The sequence below is a fragment of the Pyricularia oryzae genome, chromosome 4 (assembly GCF_000002495.2).
Source record: "Pyricularia oryzae 70-15 chromosome 4, whole genome shotgun sequence".
NCBI classification, from domain to species: Eukaryota; Fungi; Ascomycota; class Sordariomycetes; order Magnaporthales; family Pyriculariaceae; genus Pyricularia; species Pyricularia oryzae.
The window spans coordinates 5,256,285-5,272,876 of NC_017851.1; the positions used below are offsets into that span (position 1 = coordinate 5,256,285).

Below are 16,592 nucleotides of genomic sequence, written 5' to 3' on the forward strand. Positions count from 1 at the left end.
AGTTGGTAATTTGTTTATGTTTCGCTTTCACTATTCCTAGGTGAATAGTATATAATAATGTAACTATAAACCAGATCTTGTGTCTGTATGAGGTGGAGAACGGCAAACATAGCCGCTTCCAGTACCAGTCTGACGCTCAGTAAATGAAAAGAGTAGTGATGGGTTCTAGCCTCCATGAAAACACCAAACGCCTTGTTGAGTCCTCTAACCACGGACTCTCTCATGGGGTACCGGGTAGGAAAATGATATAAAAGAATGACTGGTATAACCCCGACTCCAAAAAAAGGACCCAAAACCCCCATGTACATAGGAAAACATTTTTGACAAAGAAAGTAATGATTGGGTGTTGCACGACGGATCACTTGCCCAGATCTATGCGCGAGAACATGGATGCAAGGTTATCGGCATCAGTGTTGAGGTCCAAGATACCTCTGACGGCATATGGAGCAGGCGGGGACTGGTCCGGTGCCTGCCGAAGCCTGTTCGTTTGGTATCTATCGCTCGAGAAGATATAGTTCGAATTTGGCCAGGGCCGTTGACATGGCCTCTTGTGGACATCCTCGCATGTCGCTTTTGACCACGCCTCCTCGCGTCCTTCACGACGCTTCCAATTGTTGGTAATCCAATCTGTCACCTGACGGACCTCGTTCCCACTCAAATCAGCGAGCGCTCGCATTTTATGTTGTTCTTTTTGTCTCCTTAGTCTCTTCTGCTTCAGAGCCTGATGCTCAATCAAATATTTTTCCGGCAGTTGAGCAATGAGCTCCGGATCTCCATAATGATAATCTTGTCCCTTCTAAGAGACGATGATGTGGTTGAAATGACCTGGGACCTTGAGACGGCATTTCTCGCAGTCCGCCCGGTATCCTATACTGAACGACTTCTTCATGCCCCCATGCAGCGTCCAGTTGTTGACGGTGTGACGAGAGCGGGTGTGGCCCTTCTTAGACGGCGACGGACTGCCCTCGCGTTGCTGGTGTACCTGCTGATATTGATGCAGGTTGGGGTGCTCCTGAGGAGGTGATGAAGGCGCGGTAGGGCTATCGCTCCGGAGGTACATTGGCAACTCCGTTGCTGAGGAAGAACGCTGCGCCATGTAGGGAAAGCTTCCTTGGCAGTCCAGCACCATGTTGGGGCTGCTCATCTCCTCACCACCGCTTTCGCTGATCGGCGATGGTAAGGGACGGTTTTGCACCAGGTTCCAGTCGGCCATGGTGGCGGACGAGTGTTCGAGAGACCTAGGAACTGTACGGTCACGGACTGCGGTAGGCGACATGACTGGGGATGAAGAGAATCCATCTGCTCGGTCGTAAGCTTGGCTCTGAAAACCGTTGCCACCAGCGGCACCCCAGTTGCTACCTTTGACCTGCGCTGCGAAGCTGGGTAGTATGGGTGTCGGCATCCGTCCGTTCTGGTTGTCTCCGCCACAGTCACTATCCATCATCATGTCCATATCCGCGTTGCCGCCATGCGAGTATTCTTGACCCACGGCGCTGCTCGAGGTGGATGACCAGGGCGAGAAGCTAGGCTGGGCCTGTTCCTGTTGCTGCTGAGCGTAGGCTGCCTGCTGAGCGTAGCAGCTTCCGAGAAACGCACTGCCATTTTCGGACTCGAAGTTGTGTGGCTTGACGGCTAAAGATTCGGGAGATGAGAAGGTGGTATCTGGGTCGAAGTTTGGTCGCGAGGCAGTGCGTAGTGGAAGGGTCTGAAAGCGCTTCTGTAGGAGGCACAATTACAGTCAGTGAATGTAAGTTAAATCCGACAACCAAAAAACCGGCCGTTCCAACGGTTCTGGTGGCGATATGCTTCGACAAAATATACTTTGTGTTGAATACAAAGCTACCGAGGTAGATTGACCGGATTGGGAAATTGCTTACATTACGGTGCTCAGTGAAGCCAATTTGGCAGCTTTCCGTGGCTTCATCATCCCTACCCCGCTTCAGGGACATCAACCCGAGCGGGTTGGCCATTTGACCCTGTGAGTGGAACATCTTGTTTGAAGGTTGAGGATGCCTGTTGGTGAACGGTATAGTAAAGGTATACAAGTATACAGTTACTCCGGGTAGAAAGAGACAAGAGTGTAACCCGGCTGCTCCGGCTGTACAATACTCGATCTGTCGGCTGTGGCTGAGTTAGTGATTGCAGGTAGCAGTATTGTCTATCAACCATGCGCTATTGGCCGAGGATGCGCGCGGATTGCCGAAAAGAGAGTGATTTGGTTATCTGTTGATTGACTGATTGTGAATGATGGTAAAAGTCGAGGTTGATTAATGAACGTTGGTCTTTGTCGCGGCAGTTAAAGATTAGATCTGATCAGATCAAGTCGGGGTATAAAAGTAAAACGAGAACGAATAAAGTGAATTCCTGTCAGCAGGCACCAGTAACCCCTGGCAGTGGTCGTGATTTTAGTTCCTCGCGCAGCTGCAGGAAGGAGGCTGGGCTGGAAGTTTGATCTCGGATTCGTTGGTTGGGATGACGCAACAAGAAAGTGATCGGGGAAAGCGGCAGCTGCCAGTAAGCTGTCTTTCAAAAAAGACTCTAACAGAAACCGTCGAAGAATTATTAAAAGCAGTAAACAAATACAAAATATGATGGTATATAAAAATAAGAACAAGCAGGGAAAAGAGGGGAATAGATCACCAAATAAAAAGGAGAGAAATACGAAGTAAACAAAAAGAAACGATAAAAGACTGTCAATTGCAAATGGGTGGAAATTCGAGAGCTGAAAATGAAGGCTGGTTTTGACTTTGCCAGCGCAGCTGAGCTAGAGTGAAAGGCTGGGGTGCAGCACGGGAAAAAGAGGGCGCACACTGCTGATCGCGGAACCGGTGGGAATGTGTGAACCACCGAGGCTTGATAAGATAAACGAAGGTTAATGAGGCCAGCGATCGGCTTTGGAAAATTAGTAAAGGACAGAGATGGAAGTAAATAAGACGGACAAAGAGAAAGAATTATTCGATTCGGTTCTGGTATAACATTGATTACGAAGTAGATAGAATACTGAGAAGGAAATGATGTAGTCGGCCAGGATGAGTTTTTTTTCTCACGCAACGTAGACCTGACCTCGTAGCCCCTTTCTCGTGGCTCCCACCAACAAACTGGCTAAACTGACTAAACAAGGCCTAGGGGACTGGGATGCGCCTCATCTTCGCTTGTTTTCTTCGCCGCGGAGGGAGCTATGGGGCTTTGCCAAGCTACGGCGAAGGGAGGGGTCCAACGCCACGACACGACAACCCAACCCTACGAGACGGCACGACACGACAAGACAACTGACAAGAGTACTTTGTGGCTCTGGTGCTCCCCCGGAAGGAAATCCCGGTAGCTCGATCCAGTCTCCTTTGGGGTGCAGAACCGGGCAATTGGTGCCCCCATGCTCCAATGGGGCGGACGTCAGTGCGCTGCTTCCCAATCAATGCCAGCAGGGCCAACACCAACAGCGGCATAGACTCAACCCATAGAAGCGGTGCGTTTCAGAATTGCTTCATAAGAGCCAGCAAGAAGGTTAGTTTCCCAAAAGTAGACCCAGACGAGTCTAGAATATGCACAAAAAATGTCAAGACCCCGGGAAAAGTTACAGAGAATATTCACGTTCGTCCAAAGATTCTCGGTGGGATAAAAGAGCTCAAAGGCCGACGTGATTCAGAAACAACATCAGACTCGACTCGACCTGACCTCTTTTTGTTCTGGATCCGCAGTATGGCTTGAGAAGAGCTGCGCCGAGTATCCTCGTGGGCCGGAGTTCCGACAGTTGTCGAAAAAGATGTCGACAAACCCTGTGGATGATTATCCATGCTGGGATTTGATGTTCTGTGCGTTTTGTTCAGTGGCAAACGGGATCTGCCAATGGAACGAAGCCTTTGTCAAGCAAACGAGGGAGGGGAGTTGATGAAGCAATTGCGTTGTTCAAAGCTTTTCTATTATATCCCGTCCCTTAGCGTCGGAATTGATCTGTGCATTATGCGTCCTCATGATGAATATTATGCAGGCACGCATCGCAAAATGGTCGATCTACTTGGACAAATTAGTGGAAGTTAGATTGTTCAAAGCATCAGCCAAACTCAATAGACATGGTGTGGCTTGCATCGTAGCTACTGCACGTCACCAGGGCTATACACGGCAGAGATGTCTTCCTAATGACTTTTCTCAACTCAAAATCTACAGAGACTACTACTATACGATGGTACAGTGCATAGTGGTTGGAGGAATCCTAATTCCGTATACCTAAACTCTAACATCTCCATCTACTTTCAACACGTGCTGGTCTCGTCTTAAAAAATCATATCTGCAAATCAATTCGCAGTCACTAATTACGATCTGGATTTACCGTTTACTTACCACTTACCTAAGTTTATGTCATCCGGTTCTTGCAGCCGTCGTCCCGGAATTGACTGCAAAACATTTGCTGCGCAGGGCCTCATCGCCACCTGCTCGGAAAACCATAAACCCTTGCGAGGCCATGGAATATCCCCGTGCACAAAACTAGACTCCGCTGTCGGGCCCAACCTTGCCAAGTTGGCTCTCTTTGACTTCCTACCCTGTACCGTTAAGTTGCACCGCATGTTTTGTTGCAGATGCAATTAACCCCACTCCCAAAGGCGGTGAAAATTCCAAGCCCTGGGCAGCCTACCACAACGGCTCAATTACGATTAGTGGGGCCGAATCCCATGCTGCCACTTCCGAGCGTCATCAGCTCATCCCACTTTGGAGGGGCTGAAAAGCTTACCTGCCGCTCCGGAGGGACATCCACCGACTTGAGCTACCAGCGTCACAAGCCGTATATCGGCGCCGATTGTCTAAACTTTTTTTTCGAGTCGACATGGACAGGCACAAGAGGGTGGGTGGGAGTAGCCTCTATAACAGGGTAAAGTCGTCGCATGTAGTTTTCGTAAATAATTTAAACCAACTATCATCATTTGTTCTTGCACGATCGTCGTGGCAGAGCAGTTGGTTCGACAGCACAGAGCAATTAATAATTAATACCCATTCAAAAAAGGTACATAAATCAACGCAAGGGCTGTGGATCTATCCCCGAAAGTTTTCTGCTCCATGTTATGTGCAAGGACTGACTGAGTCACTGCAGTATTTATGCTTTAATCTTTTGTCGACAGTTCTTCCCAAAGTTCCTCACATTAGCCTCACCGTCAGCTTTGTTTATATAACAACATACGAGCACTGCATTACTAGAAGGGATATTCAGCACATCTGATATACTTCTGAGCTGGATCTGACTACAGGCGCAGTCTTTTGAAAGTGTGCGCTGTTTATCGAGCGGGAAAATAACAAACATGTCCAACGGAACGAACATGGTGCCGGCCCAGGTCGTCTTTGACGATACCAGAGGTACAGTCTGACGCTTCACGTTTATGTTTTTCGTAGCCTGATACTTGACCTTTTGGGAGTTGCGAAGATCGGGCATCTACACATCAAGATTAGGCATCTAACCAGAAACGTGCTTCCCTACAGTCCTGGGTCAGGACCCTCTGATCCCTCCCCAGATCTTGATGGAGGAGATCCCGATCACCAAAGCCGCCCTCGAGACAGTCGTTCGCGGTCGCCAGGAGGCCGTCGCTTGCGTCATTGGCCGTGACGACCGCCTTCTCGTTATCGTTGGACCCTGCTCGATTCACGACCCGGCAGCGGCCCTCGAATACTGCCAACGCCTCAAGGCCCTGGCCGACAAGCTCTCAGATGACCTCTGCATCGTTATGCGCGCCTACCTCGAAAAGCCCAGGACCACGGTGGGCTGGAAGGGTCTGATCAACGACCCCGATATCGACCAGACCTTCAAGATCAACAAGGGACTGCGCATTTCGCGACAGATCTTCTGCGACCTGACCTCGGCCGGTATGCCCATCGCCAGCGAGATGCTCGATACCATTTCTCCTCAGTTCCTGGCCGATCTGATCTCGGTTGGTGCTATCGGCGCCCGCACGACCGAAAGCCAATTGCACCGAGAGTTGGCATCTGGTCTTTCGTTCCCCGTGGGATTCAAGAATGGAACGGACGGTAACCTCGGTGTCGCGATTGATGCCATCGGAGCTGCCGCCTCAAAGCACTCATTTATGGGTGTGACAAAGCAGGGTCTGGCTGCCATCACCCGGACGGCGGGCAACCAACATGGTTTCGTCATCCTGAGGGGTGGTACCAAGGGTCCCAACTTTGACAAGGCTAGTGTTCAGGCCGCCAAGGAGACACTTGTCCAGAAGGGCCAGAGGCAGGCCATTATGATTGACTGCTCGCATGGTAAGAAACCCGATCCTGTTGTTCCTGTGGCACTTTGGGTTTTGTTAGATCTCCACTGATAATAAATGGCTAGGCAATTCCAACAAGGACCACCGCAACCAACCCAAGGTTGCCAAGGTCATTGGTGACCAGCTGCGCGAGGGTGAGAGGTCCATCATTGGTGTCATGATCGAGTCCAACATCAACGAGGGCAACCAGAAGGTGCCGGCTGAAGGCCCGTCCGGCCTCAAGAAGGGCGTCAGCATCACGGACGCCTGTATCGACTGGGACAGCACAGTCGCTGTCCTAGAGGATCTGGCTGATGCGGTACGAGCGCGGAGGAGTCTTTACCCCAATGACCGCAACGTTGACAGGGAGGAGAGGCTCGCAACTCCTCTTGAGGAGGACTAAGCTAGTATCTAGCTTTCGTCTGACGACTTGAGGGTAAATATAGAAGCAAGTCTAGCGATAAGTTGAACAGTATTCTAGAGAATATGTGAGAGTAATCACTAGAAGGGGTACTGCGACGGTAATAGACAAAAAATTGGGGTGGGGGAAGGAATGAGGGGATGAGTAAAAAAAGACAGGTTAAATTAGAGAACCTAGGATATGTGGGAAAGGGAAGCAGAGAGAGCTAGGTTGGTATCAATGAAAACAATAATCAACTATTTGCGGCACCGCGTGGAGATAAAATACCTGGTATCGGTCTGTATCGGCTTACAAGGGTAATTATTTATCCTTTGGAGAAAAGTAAGGCCTGCGTCCCCGGTTACGCCAAATAGGCGGTCAATCCACTTGAAATGGGTAGCAGTGCTGTATACAACTTGACAGGCAAGTTGTTGTGTATGATGGGCTGTTAGCACAGGCTCTTTTTGGTGTGTTGAAGGAATACTCAGTAGTGGAAAGGATATATGATCGCCACATGTTTCATGTTTTGCATCTTCACCCTGCTTATCCGGGAGTTTCTTATCGTAAGCCATCGTACAGACAGTTAGGTAGTGACAAGCATATTAACGCCAGTGAAAAAGCAACAGACCACAGTGCCAAAAATCCCATGGTTGCCTGTCGACGTTCTATCGATTTATCCCATGAACGATCGCCATACCGGTACAAGCTGAGCTGAAGGCATACCAGGGAGGATTGCCATCACGTTAATATACTGAGCAACGAAACAATATCATTCAGTATACGATTTACCAACGCTCAGTCAAGGTGGGAGCATGGAAGAAGTCCCAGCCATTAAAAATAATCACAAACTCCCTTCATCATCGCCCTGCCGCCCTGATCCCCGAGCTCATCCCCTCGCCTTGGTCTGTATCACCATCAACGTAGACGTAATCTCCCCTATCCCCCTGCCCTCCACCCGCACCACCTCCACCCCTCCTCGACGCCCCCATGCCTCCGGACCTGCCGACGCTGCCAACTGGCACCCCGGCGCCCATCCCCCCAGCAGCCTCACGCCTCTGCTGCTGATGCTCGAGGGCGCGCTTCAGGCCAGCCCAGCCCAGCAGGCCGCCTGTGCCGAGGATGAAGGCCCAGACGATGAGCTGGTCCTTGCGCGAGTCGCGGGCGAAGCACTGCGTCACCACATCCTTCTCCGTGGCCCCTTTGCAGATGGGCAGGTTGTACTGCAGGCAAAAGGCGCGGTTGCACTGGGTGCACGAGGACGAGGCGGCGCGCGGCAGGAGCACCGCTGGCTTCTTTTGGCCGTCGGGGCTGTCGGTGGGCGCGGTGGCCGTGGCGGTCGTGGTAGCCGTCGGCTGGGGCGCCGGCGGCGGGTTTGCTGGCGCGTGGCCTGTACCCAGAGGGATGATGGTGCTATTCTTGAAGCATGTGCATTTGCAGAATGTTGGCGGTGCTGAGAGGGGGTAGAGAGGCGTATTAGCTTGGAGAATGGAACCAGTGTCAATGTTCAGGACAGGTTCAAGTATGGAACTCACAGCTTGCCACGAGGGTGACGAATGCAACCAACAGCAAGGCTAATATCGTTATTCGGGCCATCGTCCTGAAATTTTTTATGTGTGTGGAAAACCTGAGATGCAAGCTCAGGAACTTGACGTCTTGTTGTTTTCGTGCCGCAGACTTGAATGAAACGGAATCAACCAGTTGGACGCCATCGCGACAGCTTGTATGTATGAAGCGATGTCGGATTGTTTGCCAGGGACCCCTACCAAGCAAAACTGGAGTGGTACCACATTGGTCAATCATGCCTCAGGCACCAAGACACGGCGCGCCTTGGAGCTCCACCCAAATTTTCTAGACCAGAGCTTGTTGGCTCGAAAGAAGCGATCCAAAGCTCAATCGACGAGGTGAAGCAAATCGTCGCCAGTACAACAATTCATACAAAACGGCCATGAGGCGATTGGCAAGATTACGACCCGCCTCGGGGTTCCTGGCGCAGGCGCATCCCCAAACACCTTCGATCGCCAGCAACATCCGATGCCTTGCCGCCCAGAGCACTAGCAACAGCAGCACGAGCCGTACTTTTTCCACAAGCCAGCCGAGGCCACTACGGAGCAGCCGGGCACAATGTCAGAAGGAGGAGGCTCCAGCTGTCGATGTTGTTGCAGAGGCTGTCCCCGTTGAGACCTACGCCCCGGAGTCGACGTTTGTCCTGCCGCCGGAACCCGAATGGGCACCACACGCCGACTCGGTGCCGGACCCCAACTACAAGCCCGCGACGTCCCTGGACCAGCTGCAAGAGGTCGGTGGCCTGGAAGGGTGGTGGGAGGTCGAAGAGCACTGGAACGGCACCAAGCCTGCCTTTACTCCCTTCTTCGCCGGCAGCCATAAGATCTGGGACCCGAAGCTGCTCGAGGGCATTGCAAGGAGAGCTGTGGCTGAGGCGCTGGTCGTGAGGGAGGCGGTCGAGCAGGGCTTCGAGGTGCCGAGGACGTGGGCCGTCGGTGACAAGGACGCCGCCGTCAGGGCCATGACGCTCAAGATCGAGGTCGATGACGAGAGGGAGCCCAAGGTGCGCAGCAATGTCGAGGCCAAGGCGGTGCTCGAGGACATTGCTCGCACGGAGGAGGTTGCTCCCCCTTTGACCCAGCAGGTTGAGGGGAGTGAGCTTGTTGCCGGTATGAATGCTGCGGAAACGGCTCGGGTTCTCGAGGTCGCTGGCAGGCAATGGAAAGACATTGCCCTTACAGACTTGAAGTTCAAGTTTATGGTACGCTGACATGCCCAGACCAACATCATGTTTTTTTTGTTTTGCGTTTGTGGATAAACTAACATCACGCTACGCCACTGCAGGTCACGAAGCGTATCCAGCAACTCTCGGGTCACATTCTCACCGACCACAAGTACTGGGGCAAGGGACACGTCGAGTCGCTTGTCAAAATCCTCATCGAGAGGCCTAGGCCGAAAAAGCTGGCGGACGAGCTCAAGATGAACTCGCAGCTGCTGGACCTTCCCAACGTCACGGTCCACGACCGCCGCCACACCCGCGTCGACAAGCACAAGGCCGCAGGAAGGTGGAAGGTCATTGTGCGGGAGCTCGAGAAGCGCGACCTCCCGGTCCTTGGCGATGGCAAGTACGGAAGGAGTGTGGAGAGGAGCTGGATCATGGGCGGAACCTAGACGGGATTTGCTCATGGGCCCTGTGGCTCTGGGTTATCTTGACGCGGGTTCCGGCTGCCCTATCGCAAACAGCAGAGTGGCTGTCTGTACAAAACATCTCCCCAAGAGATATCACGTTCCATATGTCAATGGGACATTGTATAGGGTAATTGTAACATATATAGAGTGTTTCAATAGAAACTTCATGTCACCGATGGGGCAATAAATTGCCATTAGTATCGCCAGGTGCCACGGCTTTGATAAAGCGACACGATGAAGAATAGCAAGGTCTCGGTAGTCAGCAATCGTGTGTAAACCCCTTTGTTCACCTCGCTTTCGTAGAATGGCCGTTAGCCTTTGAGGTGGACAGCAGAGCACATGGGAACGAGACGCAAACACGGCCCTCGATGCAGATGGCAAGACAGGCATTAGTGCCCGGGCAGTCAGCAGTATGCACCCTTGCGTTGGGGCATCGGGCGGCAAGGCCTCTGTAGAACCTTGATGTTTGTTGTAACCATCTCGCCAAATCACGGGCGGTTTCCATGCTTGCGGATGGACCTGGTGTGATCTAGACTAGTTCTAGACTACCTAGTTGTCTGGTGCCCGATGACATCCAATGATGGCACCGTCAGAGGTGGTAGATGGTTCTTGTGCTTGTGAGCCGGACTCGGAGTTCATATTGGGTATTTTGCCTTGACGGTCTTTTCGTTTCCCGGGAAATCAATCCGAAGCCCTGGACAGACACATGCTAAATACATGTGACAATAATTCCCGGACTCCGTGTAGCCCTATCCGAACGAAGAATAGGCGGGAAGGATCTCGACACGAGGCATGCAACTAGCTACGACGTATGTCAAAGTATCTAGCCGCCACGTTTCGTCTTGTCATGGCCTACTTTCATATGTGCTCTGACATGCATAAAGGGAAAGCAATGCAGCTTTTTTTTTTGCAGCGCTCAGGGTCCTTCTTTACGCATGTTCCAGCATCGCACTGCATAAGCATTAGAGCGTAGCAAGAGAGATAGTTGCCAGGAAATTCCTCGAGCAAAAAAAATAATGTTAAAACGAAGCGCAGAAAGTGGTTCCGTTTCGTTTGATCTGATATTTTGTTTAATCCGATGTTACCATGAGTGCTTGATTTTTTTTTCGAAACTATCAACGTTTAGCCCGGTGTAGGTATAATTAGTTTTGCAAAAATTATTACAACAAAGACGAGCTCGGAAACACGACCTCTGGTAACCGTATTCGCTGTGACTACTTTGCATTTTTTTTTTTTACTACACATTATGCCTTTGATCATTCCCTCACAAACAATCCGGCCATACCCATGCCGGTGCCGACGCACATGCTAACGACACCCACCTCACCACCATCCCTCTTGAGACCGTGCATAAGCGTCGCCGTCATCCTGGCACCCGTGGCACCCAGCGGGTGACCCAAGGCGATGGCACCACCGTCGGGGTTGACCCTGCCGGCGTCCCACTCCTTCTCCAGGCCGAGCTCCCTCAGGCAGTAGAGGGCCTGGCTGGCAAAGGCCTCGTTGATCTCCCACCTCTGCACGTCCTTGTTCTCCAGGCCGAGCTGGCCCAGCAGCTTGGGGATGGCGATGGCCGGGCCGATGCCCATCTCGTCGGGCTTGCAGCCCGCCACGCTCGCGGCGACGAACTTGCCCATGATGGAATCCGTCAGGCCCAGCTTCTCGGCCGTGCTCCGGCGCAGCAGCAGCGTGGCGGCCGCGCCGTCGCTCACCTGCGACGAGTTGCCCGCCGTGCTGGTGCCGTCGGCCTTGAACGCCGGCTTGAGCGTCGACAGCTTCTCGACCGTGACGCCCTTCCTGACGCCGTCGTCCCGCGTGACCGTCACGTCCTGGACCTCGCCGACGGGGTTGCCGGCCTTGTCGACGTCCTGGAAGCGGGTCTGCACGGGGACGATCTCGGCGTCGAAGCGGCCGGCGTCCTGCGCGGCGGCGGCGCGGCGGTGCGACTCCGCGGCCATGGCGTCCTGGTCGGCGCGCGAGACGCCATAGCGGGCCGCGACGTTCTCCGAGGTCAGGCCCATGGGCATGACGCAGTCCCTGGCGTCCTTGACGGTGTCGGTCTCGGAGCGCAGGGCGGGCCACATGTCGACGGGGATGGCGCGGCTGCCGTAGTTGCGCGTCATGCTCTCCATGCCCGCGGCGACGCCGACCGAGATGAAGTCGCCGCGGATGGCGTTGGCGGTGGACGCGATGGCCTGCAGGCTGCTGGCGCAGGCGCGGTTGACGGTGTGCAGGCTCGTGCTGGCCGTGTCGTAGCCGACGTGGTTCAGGGCGGCGCGCGCGGCCTTGGAGCCGCCCAGCTCGGAGAGGACCACGCCGACGGCGACATCCTCGACGGCGGAGGCCGGGAGCGAAGGGTTCGCGGCGAGGGTGGCGCGGAGGACCGTGGCGAGGAGCTCCTCGGGGTAGGCGTCCTTGAGGTGGCCGCGGTTGGAGCGGGTGATGGGCGTTCGGAGGGACGAGAGGATGACGACGTCGTTGGGCGACTTGGTCAGCACCGCCCGGATGCCGCGAGGGAGTACGGACATGTTTTTTTTTTCTGGTGTCAGTTTCTGGGAGCAGGTGAGGCGGTTAGGATCGGCTCCGGTTTCGGCACAAAGGTTACTCGGGGAGACAAGCTGTGGTTGCCTTGGCTGTTTTGTATGTACAACTAAAAATACAAACAGACGCTATGGACAATTGAATGGAGAATATTCTGGGATGGGACCAATCTGGTATTCTCTATCGAAGAGAGCTACAAACAATAAGTGGGAAAACCAAACAAAACCATACAAAATAACGTTAATCCGGTCTTCCCTTTCGGCCTTGGTCACTTTCGCCTCGTTCATTCATTCACCCGAAAGCTGGGGTCGACGGTTCAAATGTGGGGAATTTTGGAGAAGGTTGGCGGGACCGGGGCGTTGGATAAAAAGTCGGCAAATGTTGTGGGAGAACAATCATCCGGAGGATAAGGAAGGAAGGAGCCAAGAGATTTTGATCGAGTGATTGGTGGGCTTGCTTTTTTTGTCGTTGACGATGTCGTTTGTTCAACCTCAACTTTCGAACCAAACAAGAATTATGCAGCGACTGCTTCGGGACAACAACGCATTAAAACAATGCTCACCTAAAAAAAAACTTAATAGTGCATCCAATGCTTCTTGCTGTAATTTACAGTTTTTCCCAAAAAGATACCTTACGTCGGCAAGGTTCGATCAGTCAAATGTGATTGCATGATGATGGCAGTCAACGAAAGCTTTGATAACCTTTCGGATCGCATCGGGAACGTCAACCTTCCCGCCATTACGACAATGCAAAGTTGCTTCACTGCATGACACACTCTCAACATGAGGTCAAAAAAAGTCTTCGAGGTTTGGATTCTATGTATTACCAATCCTCGAGTCAAGTGAGGCCCCCTTAATTTCACGCTCTAGCCTACTATGGTAGAAGTTGCAAGCACAAGGCGCAGACTGAGACGAACGAGTGCTGCTGCTTGTGTTCCGATTGTAGGAAGTATGTACTTTCACACCCGTTGGGGCAAACCCGACTGGCTATAATAGCTACCTGCTATAAGTATCAGGTATACTTGGGTTTCTTCATGATTTCTTGCCCATGCTCAGCAACCAGTTCAGGGACCTTTTTTTTGTGCTTTTAAATGGCCACGACAGGGAGCCACCGCTGTCCCGTCGAAACGGCCAACTCGACATGGTTGTGCCAGGGACGCGTCAGGCCCTGAAGAACGCCTTGGGGAGGCTCGGGGAAGCATTTTTCACTTTTTTTTGTTTCCTAAAATCCCGGCAGGATTTGCATGATCGCCGCAGCACGCACCGACATTTCTCTGTGGGACGGCATCCGGTATCACAAGTCGTGCTACGCCCCCTTTGCAAACGTATCGCAACCAAATATTATAGCATCGCGATTCGATATTGACGAGTTATTGGTTAGAGACAGGAATGACAAGTCAAAATGCAGGCGACAAGTCGAGTCGCGCAAGGGGTACAGACGACCTGGTACAAGCGACTTGCAAATATCATTGCTACCTGCCAAATTTGGGTACCGACTCTTGGGGCGTTTGGCAGCCAAGGTAACTACGACCAACGAGAAAAGTCTAACATCGGCAAGAGTTGTTGGCTCCACAGGCACAAAGTGGTTTGTTCTATGGATTCTGTCAGTCTGCAAGTAGATTGCATGTCAACTCAGTTGCGCAAATTAGCGGCTACTTCAGATGAGTATAGTCAGCAACGGCCTCGGCTCTGCTGGTGGTAGCGAAAACAACGGCGATCTGGACGGTGGAGTTTGTTTGGCCGACAAGTTTGCAGCTCCGCATTGTACACCTTGCTGTCCTTGCTGCCCATGGACTAAACAGAAACCCAATACCCCTACCTGGTGTGATCGGATGGATTTCATCCGTACTATCTCTGCTACACTTGAAAGCCCCTTGCCGGCAGTCAATAAGCTAAACCAAACCAAGCTTTCCAAGAGCACCATGCCAAGGGCAGATCGACCAAACGTTGAAGACACCATATAATACCACTTGCAGAAGCGTACTAGATCAACATAAACAGGGAAGCCATTTCAACGGTTTATTACTACCGGTAGAAGCTTCATCATTTATCTGCAACTCCATCGGCCGGAGGAAATGCAACGCGTCGAAACATAACCCTGTTTGACGGGGCTTTTTGGTCTGATGGTTCGACTGGAGGGACGCGCAGGTAACCATCCTAGTACCATCCACCCCCCCAGAGTTGCACTCAGTACTATGTACTTTGATTACAGACAAGTCATAAGGTTAAGCTTTTCTCCATGTACGTTTCGCAGGGTTGGGTTGGGCAGATGGGGCAACGGCTGGTTAAGTTCAGTCAGTGCGCCACTGCCATGGTGATGGCTGCGGTATCCCGGTCTAGACCACCCTGCGTGCCAGTTGTGGAAGGCATCCTAAGTGAGAGGAACAAGCCAATGTAACCACTTCCATGACATTCTTCCACTCTTGTGTTTGGGTCAAACTGGAGTCCGGGCAATTTTTTCCAAAACGGTGCAACACGAAAACACACGGAGATATTTGATGCGTGCAGGCATTTGGGCAGTAGACAATTTTGCCCAGGCCCAACAGTCCAATCAATATTTCAGATATCCTGGCATGGATGTGTCAGGGTCCACGGGCACGAACTACATGCACGCAGGTCCGTGGTATAAGAATCACAGCGCCGCTCTCTGACCAACACACTTGATACTATCTCTCTTATTTTTCCTCAGCGGCCGGTCCAGTATCATTCTATTCACCTTTGTAATTATACTGTTTCTTGTTTTGGTTCGACCCGAGTGTCACTTTTTTTTCAACCCACTCTTATCTCAGCATCATTGACGCAAGTTCGTCAGTGCCTGATATTAGTTGCAAACAATCCTTTTTCAAAGAAAAGGCACTCGCTCCATTCATTTCACCACCCACTCCTTCTAAAAATCATAAGACATTTTTTTTCTTTTTCACAGCCAAAATGAAGACGACATTCACCGCACTCCTCGCCCTCGTGGCCGTGGCCCAGGGCGCCAAGCAGGCAAAACAAGAGGACGGCAAAGGGAGCCAAGGAGCGCAGATCGTAGGGGTCAGCAACAACGCGGCGGCCAAGAACGGCACGGCGAGCAGCGGCAACGGGAAGCAGGCACAGGCGGGCCCCAGCGCGGACGCGTGCGCGGCGGGGGCGATCCTGGCCATGGGCATCAACACCAACATTGCGGACCAGCAGATGGAGCTGCAGGCCGTGGGCAACGTGCAAAAGGCGCTGCAGGCCAACGACGCCAACGCGTTCGCGCAGGCCAAGGCCACGCTGCTGCAGTTTGTGCAGAACGGCATCGCCATCCGCCAGGCGAACCAGCAGATCGCCCCGGCGGGCAACCCGGCCATCGCCGGGCTCGACGTTGTCGCCAACGCCCAGCTGACCGAGCTCGGCTTGGCGAACAACCTCACTGGCAACGCCGCCACCGACAATGCCATTCTTCAGGAGCTGACCAAGGACTTTACTGGCGGTATTGAGCAGAACAAGAAGAATGCGGCTGCTGTGAGTTTTTTTTTTTTTTTTCTCTTTGCATACGAATATTGAGGCAAGTAAAAGACATTTTGAACTGACGAGACCGTTTTCTCATCTTTACAGGCTACACAAGGTTGCCCCGGTGGTGCCGGTGCCGGTGCCGGTGCCGCAAATGGTGCTGCCAAGGCCGGCGACGCCAAGGCCGGTGCCGACAAGGGCAAGGACGCCAAGGCTGGAGCGGACAAGAACAAGGGCGCCGCCGATGACAAGAACAAGGGCGCCGCCGATGACAAGAACAAGGGCGCCGCCGATGACAAGAACAAGGGCGCTGCCGACGACAAGAACAAGGGCGCTGCAAAGGCCGGCGATGCAGCCAAGGCCGGTGATGCCGCCAAGGCTGGTGGTGCAGCAAAGGCTGGTGACGCCGCCAAGGCCGGTGATGCCGCCAAGGGCCAGGCCAAGATTGTGCAAAAGTCTGTCAACACCGAGGAGGATGACGAGGAGGAGGAGGAGGAGTCCGCACCCCCTGTCCGCCGCCGTCGCTTTGTCCAGTGGTAGACGTTTCTTGTCTTGTACAGGCATGATCCTCTTATTGTTTCGGTCGAAGCACCCCCCCTTCTCTTCTGTCATTTATATACATTTTTTTACTTTGGATGAAAGCAACTCATGGCTGAGTCGGACTGTTGTTGTTATGGCTTTATGGATGATTTTTACGGAAAAACAGAAAACGGCGATATACAAGTGTTTCAAAAAATTGATGGTGGTTTCAAAGCG

The 16,592-nt window shown here is 52.7% G+C and overlaps 6 protein-coding genes across 6 annotated transcripts; 3 read left to right on the top strand and 3 right to left on the bottom strand.

Annotated features, from left to right (window-relative positions):
* Window positions 1-2: 2 nt before the first annotated feature.
* MGG_09767 (uncharacterized protein) lies at window positions 3-3,074 on the bottom strand. Its single transcript, XM_003717534.1, has 2 exons — window positions 1,878-3,074; window positions 3-1,717 (listed from the first exon to the last, which is right to left on the bottom strand). Exons 1-2 carry the CDS (start codon window positions 1,989-1,991, stop codon window positions 797-799), a joined length of 1,035 nt encoding a protein of 344 aa, XP_003717582.1. The 5' UTR covers window positions 1,992-3,074; the 3' UTR covers window positions 3-796.
* A 1,697-nt stretch (window positions 3,075-4,771) lies between these two features.
* MGG_09766 (3-deoxy-7-phosphoheptulonate synthase) lies at window positions 4,772-6,948 on the top strand. Its single transcript, XM_003717535.1, has 3 exons — window positions 4,772-5,340; window positions 5,464-6,243; window positions 6,317-6,948. The coding sequence occupies exons 1-3, from the start codon at window positions 5,286-5,288 to the stop codon at window positions 6,631-6,633; spliced, it is 1,152 nt and encodes a 383-aa protein (XP_003717583.1). The 5' UTR covers window positions 4,772-5,285; the 3' UTR covers window positions 6,634-6,948.
* Window positions 6,949-7,139: 191 nt separating this feature from the next.
* On the bottom strand, window positions 7,140-8,383 carry MGG_09765 (uncharacterized protein). Its single transcript, XM_003717536.1, has 2 exons — window positions 8,163-8,383; window positions 7,140-8,080 (listed from the first exon to the last, which is right to left on the bottom strand). The coding sequence occupies exons 1-2, from the start codon at window positions 8,221-8,223 to the stop codon at window positions 7,488-7,490; spliced, it is 654 nt and encodes a 217-aa protein (XP_003717584.1). The 5' UTR covers window positions 8,224-8,383; the 3' UTR covers window positions 7,140-7,487.
* A 103-nt stretch (window positions 8,384-8,486) lies between these two features.
* Window positions 8,487-10,027, top strand: MGG_09764 (uncharacterized protein). Its single transcript, XM_003717537.1, has 2 exons — window positions 8,487-9,394; window positions 9,478-10,027. Exons 1-2 carry the CDS (start codon window positions 8,576-8,578, stop codon window positions 9,802-9,804), a joined length of 1,146 nt encoding a protein of 381 aa, XP_003717585.1. The 5' UTR covers window positions 8,487-8,575; the 3' UTR covers window positions 9,805-10,027.
* An 841-nt stretch (window positions 10,028-10,868) lies between these two features.
* Window positions 10,869-12,629, bottom strand: MGG_13647 (3-ketoacyl-CoA thiolase A). Its single transcript, XM_003717538.1, has one exon. The coding sequence runs from the start codon at window positions 12,345-12,347 to the stop codon at window positions 11,079-11,081; it is 1,269 nt and encodes a 422-aa protein (XP_003717586.1). The 5' UTR covers window positions 12,348-12,629; the 3' UTR covers window positions 10,869-11,078.
* Window positions 12,630-15,218: 2,589 nt separating this feature from the next.
* Window positions 15,219-16,514, top strand: MGG_09763 (uncharacterized protein). Its single transcript, XM_003717539.1, has 2 exons — window positions 15,219-15,848; window positions 15,942-16,514. The coding sequence occupies exons 1-2, from the start codon at window positions 15,288-15,290 to the stop codon at window positions 16,374-16,376; spliced, it is 996 nt and encodes a 331-aa protein (XP_003717587.1). The 5' UTR covers window positions 15,219-15,287; the 3' UTR covers window positions 16,377-16,514.
* Window positions 16,515-16,592: the final 78 nt, after the last annotated feature.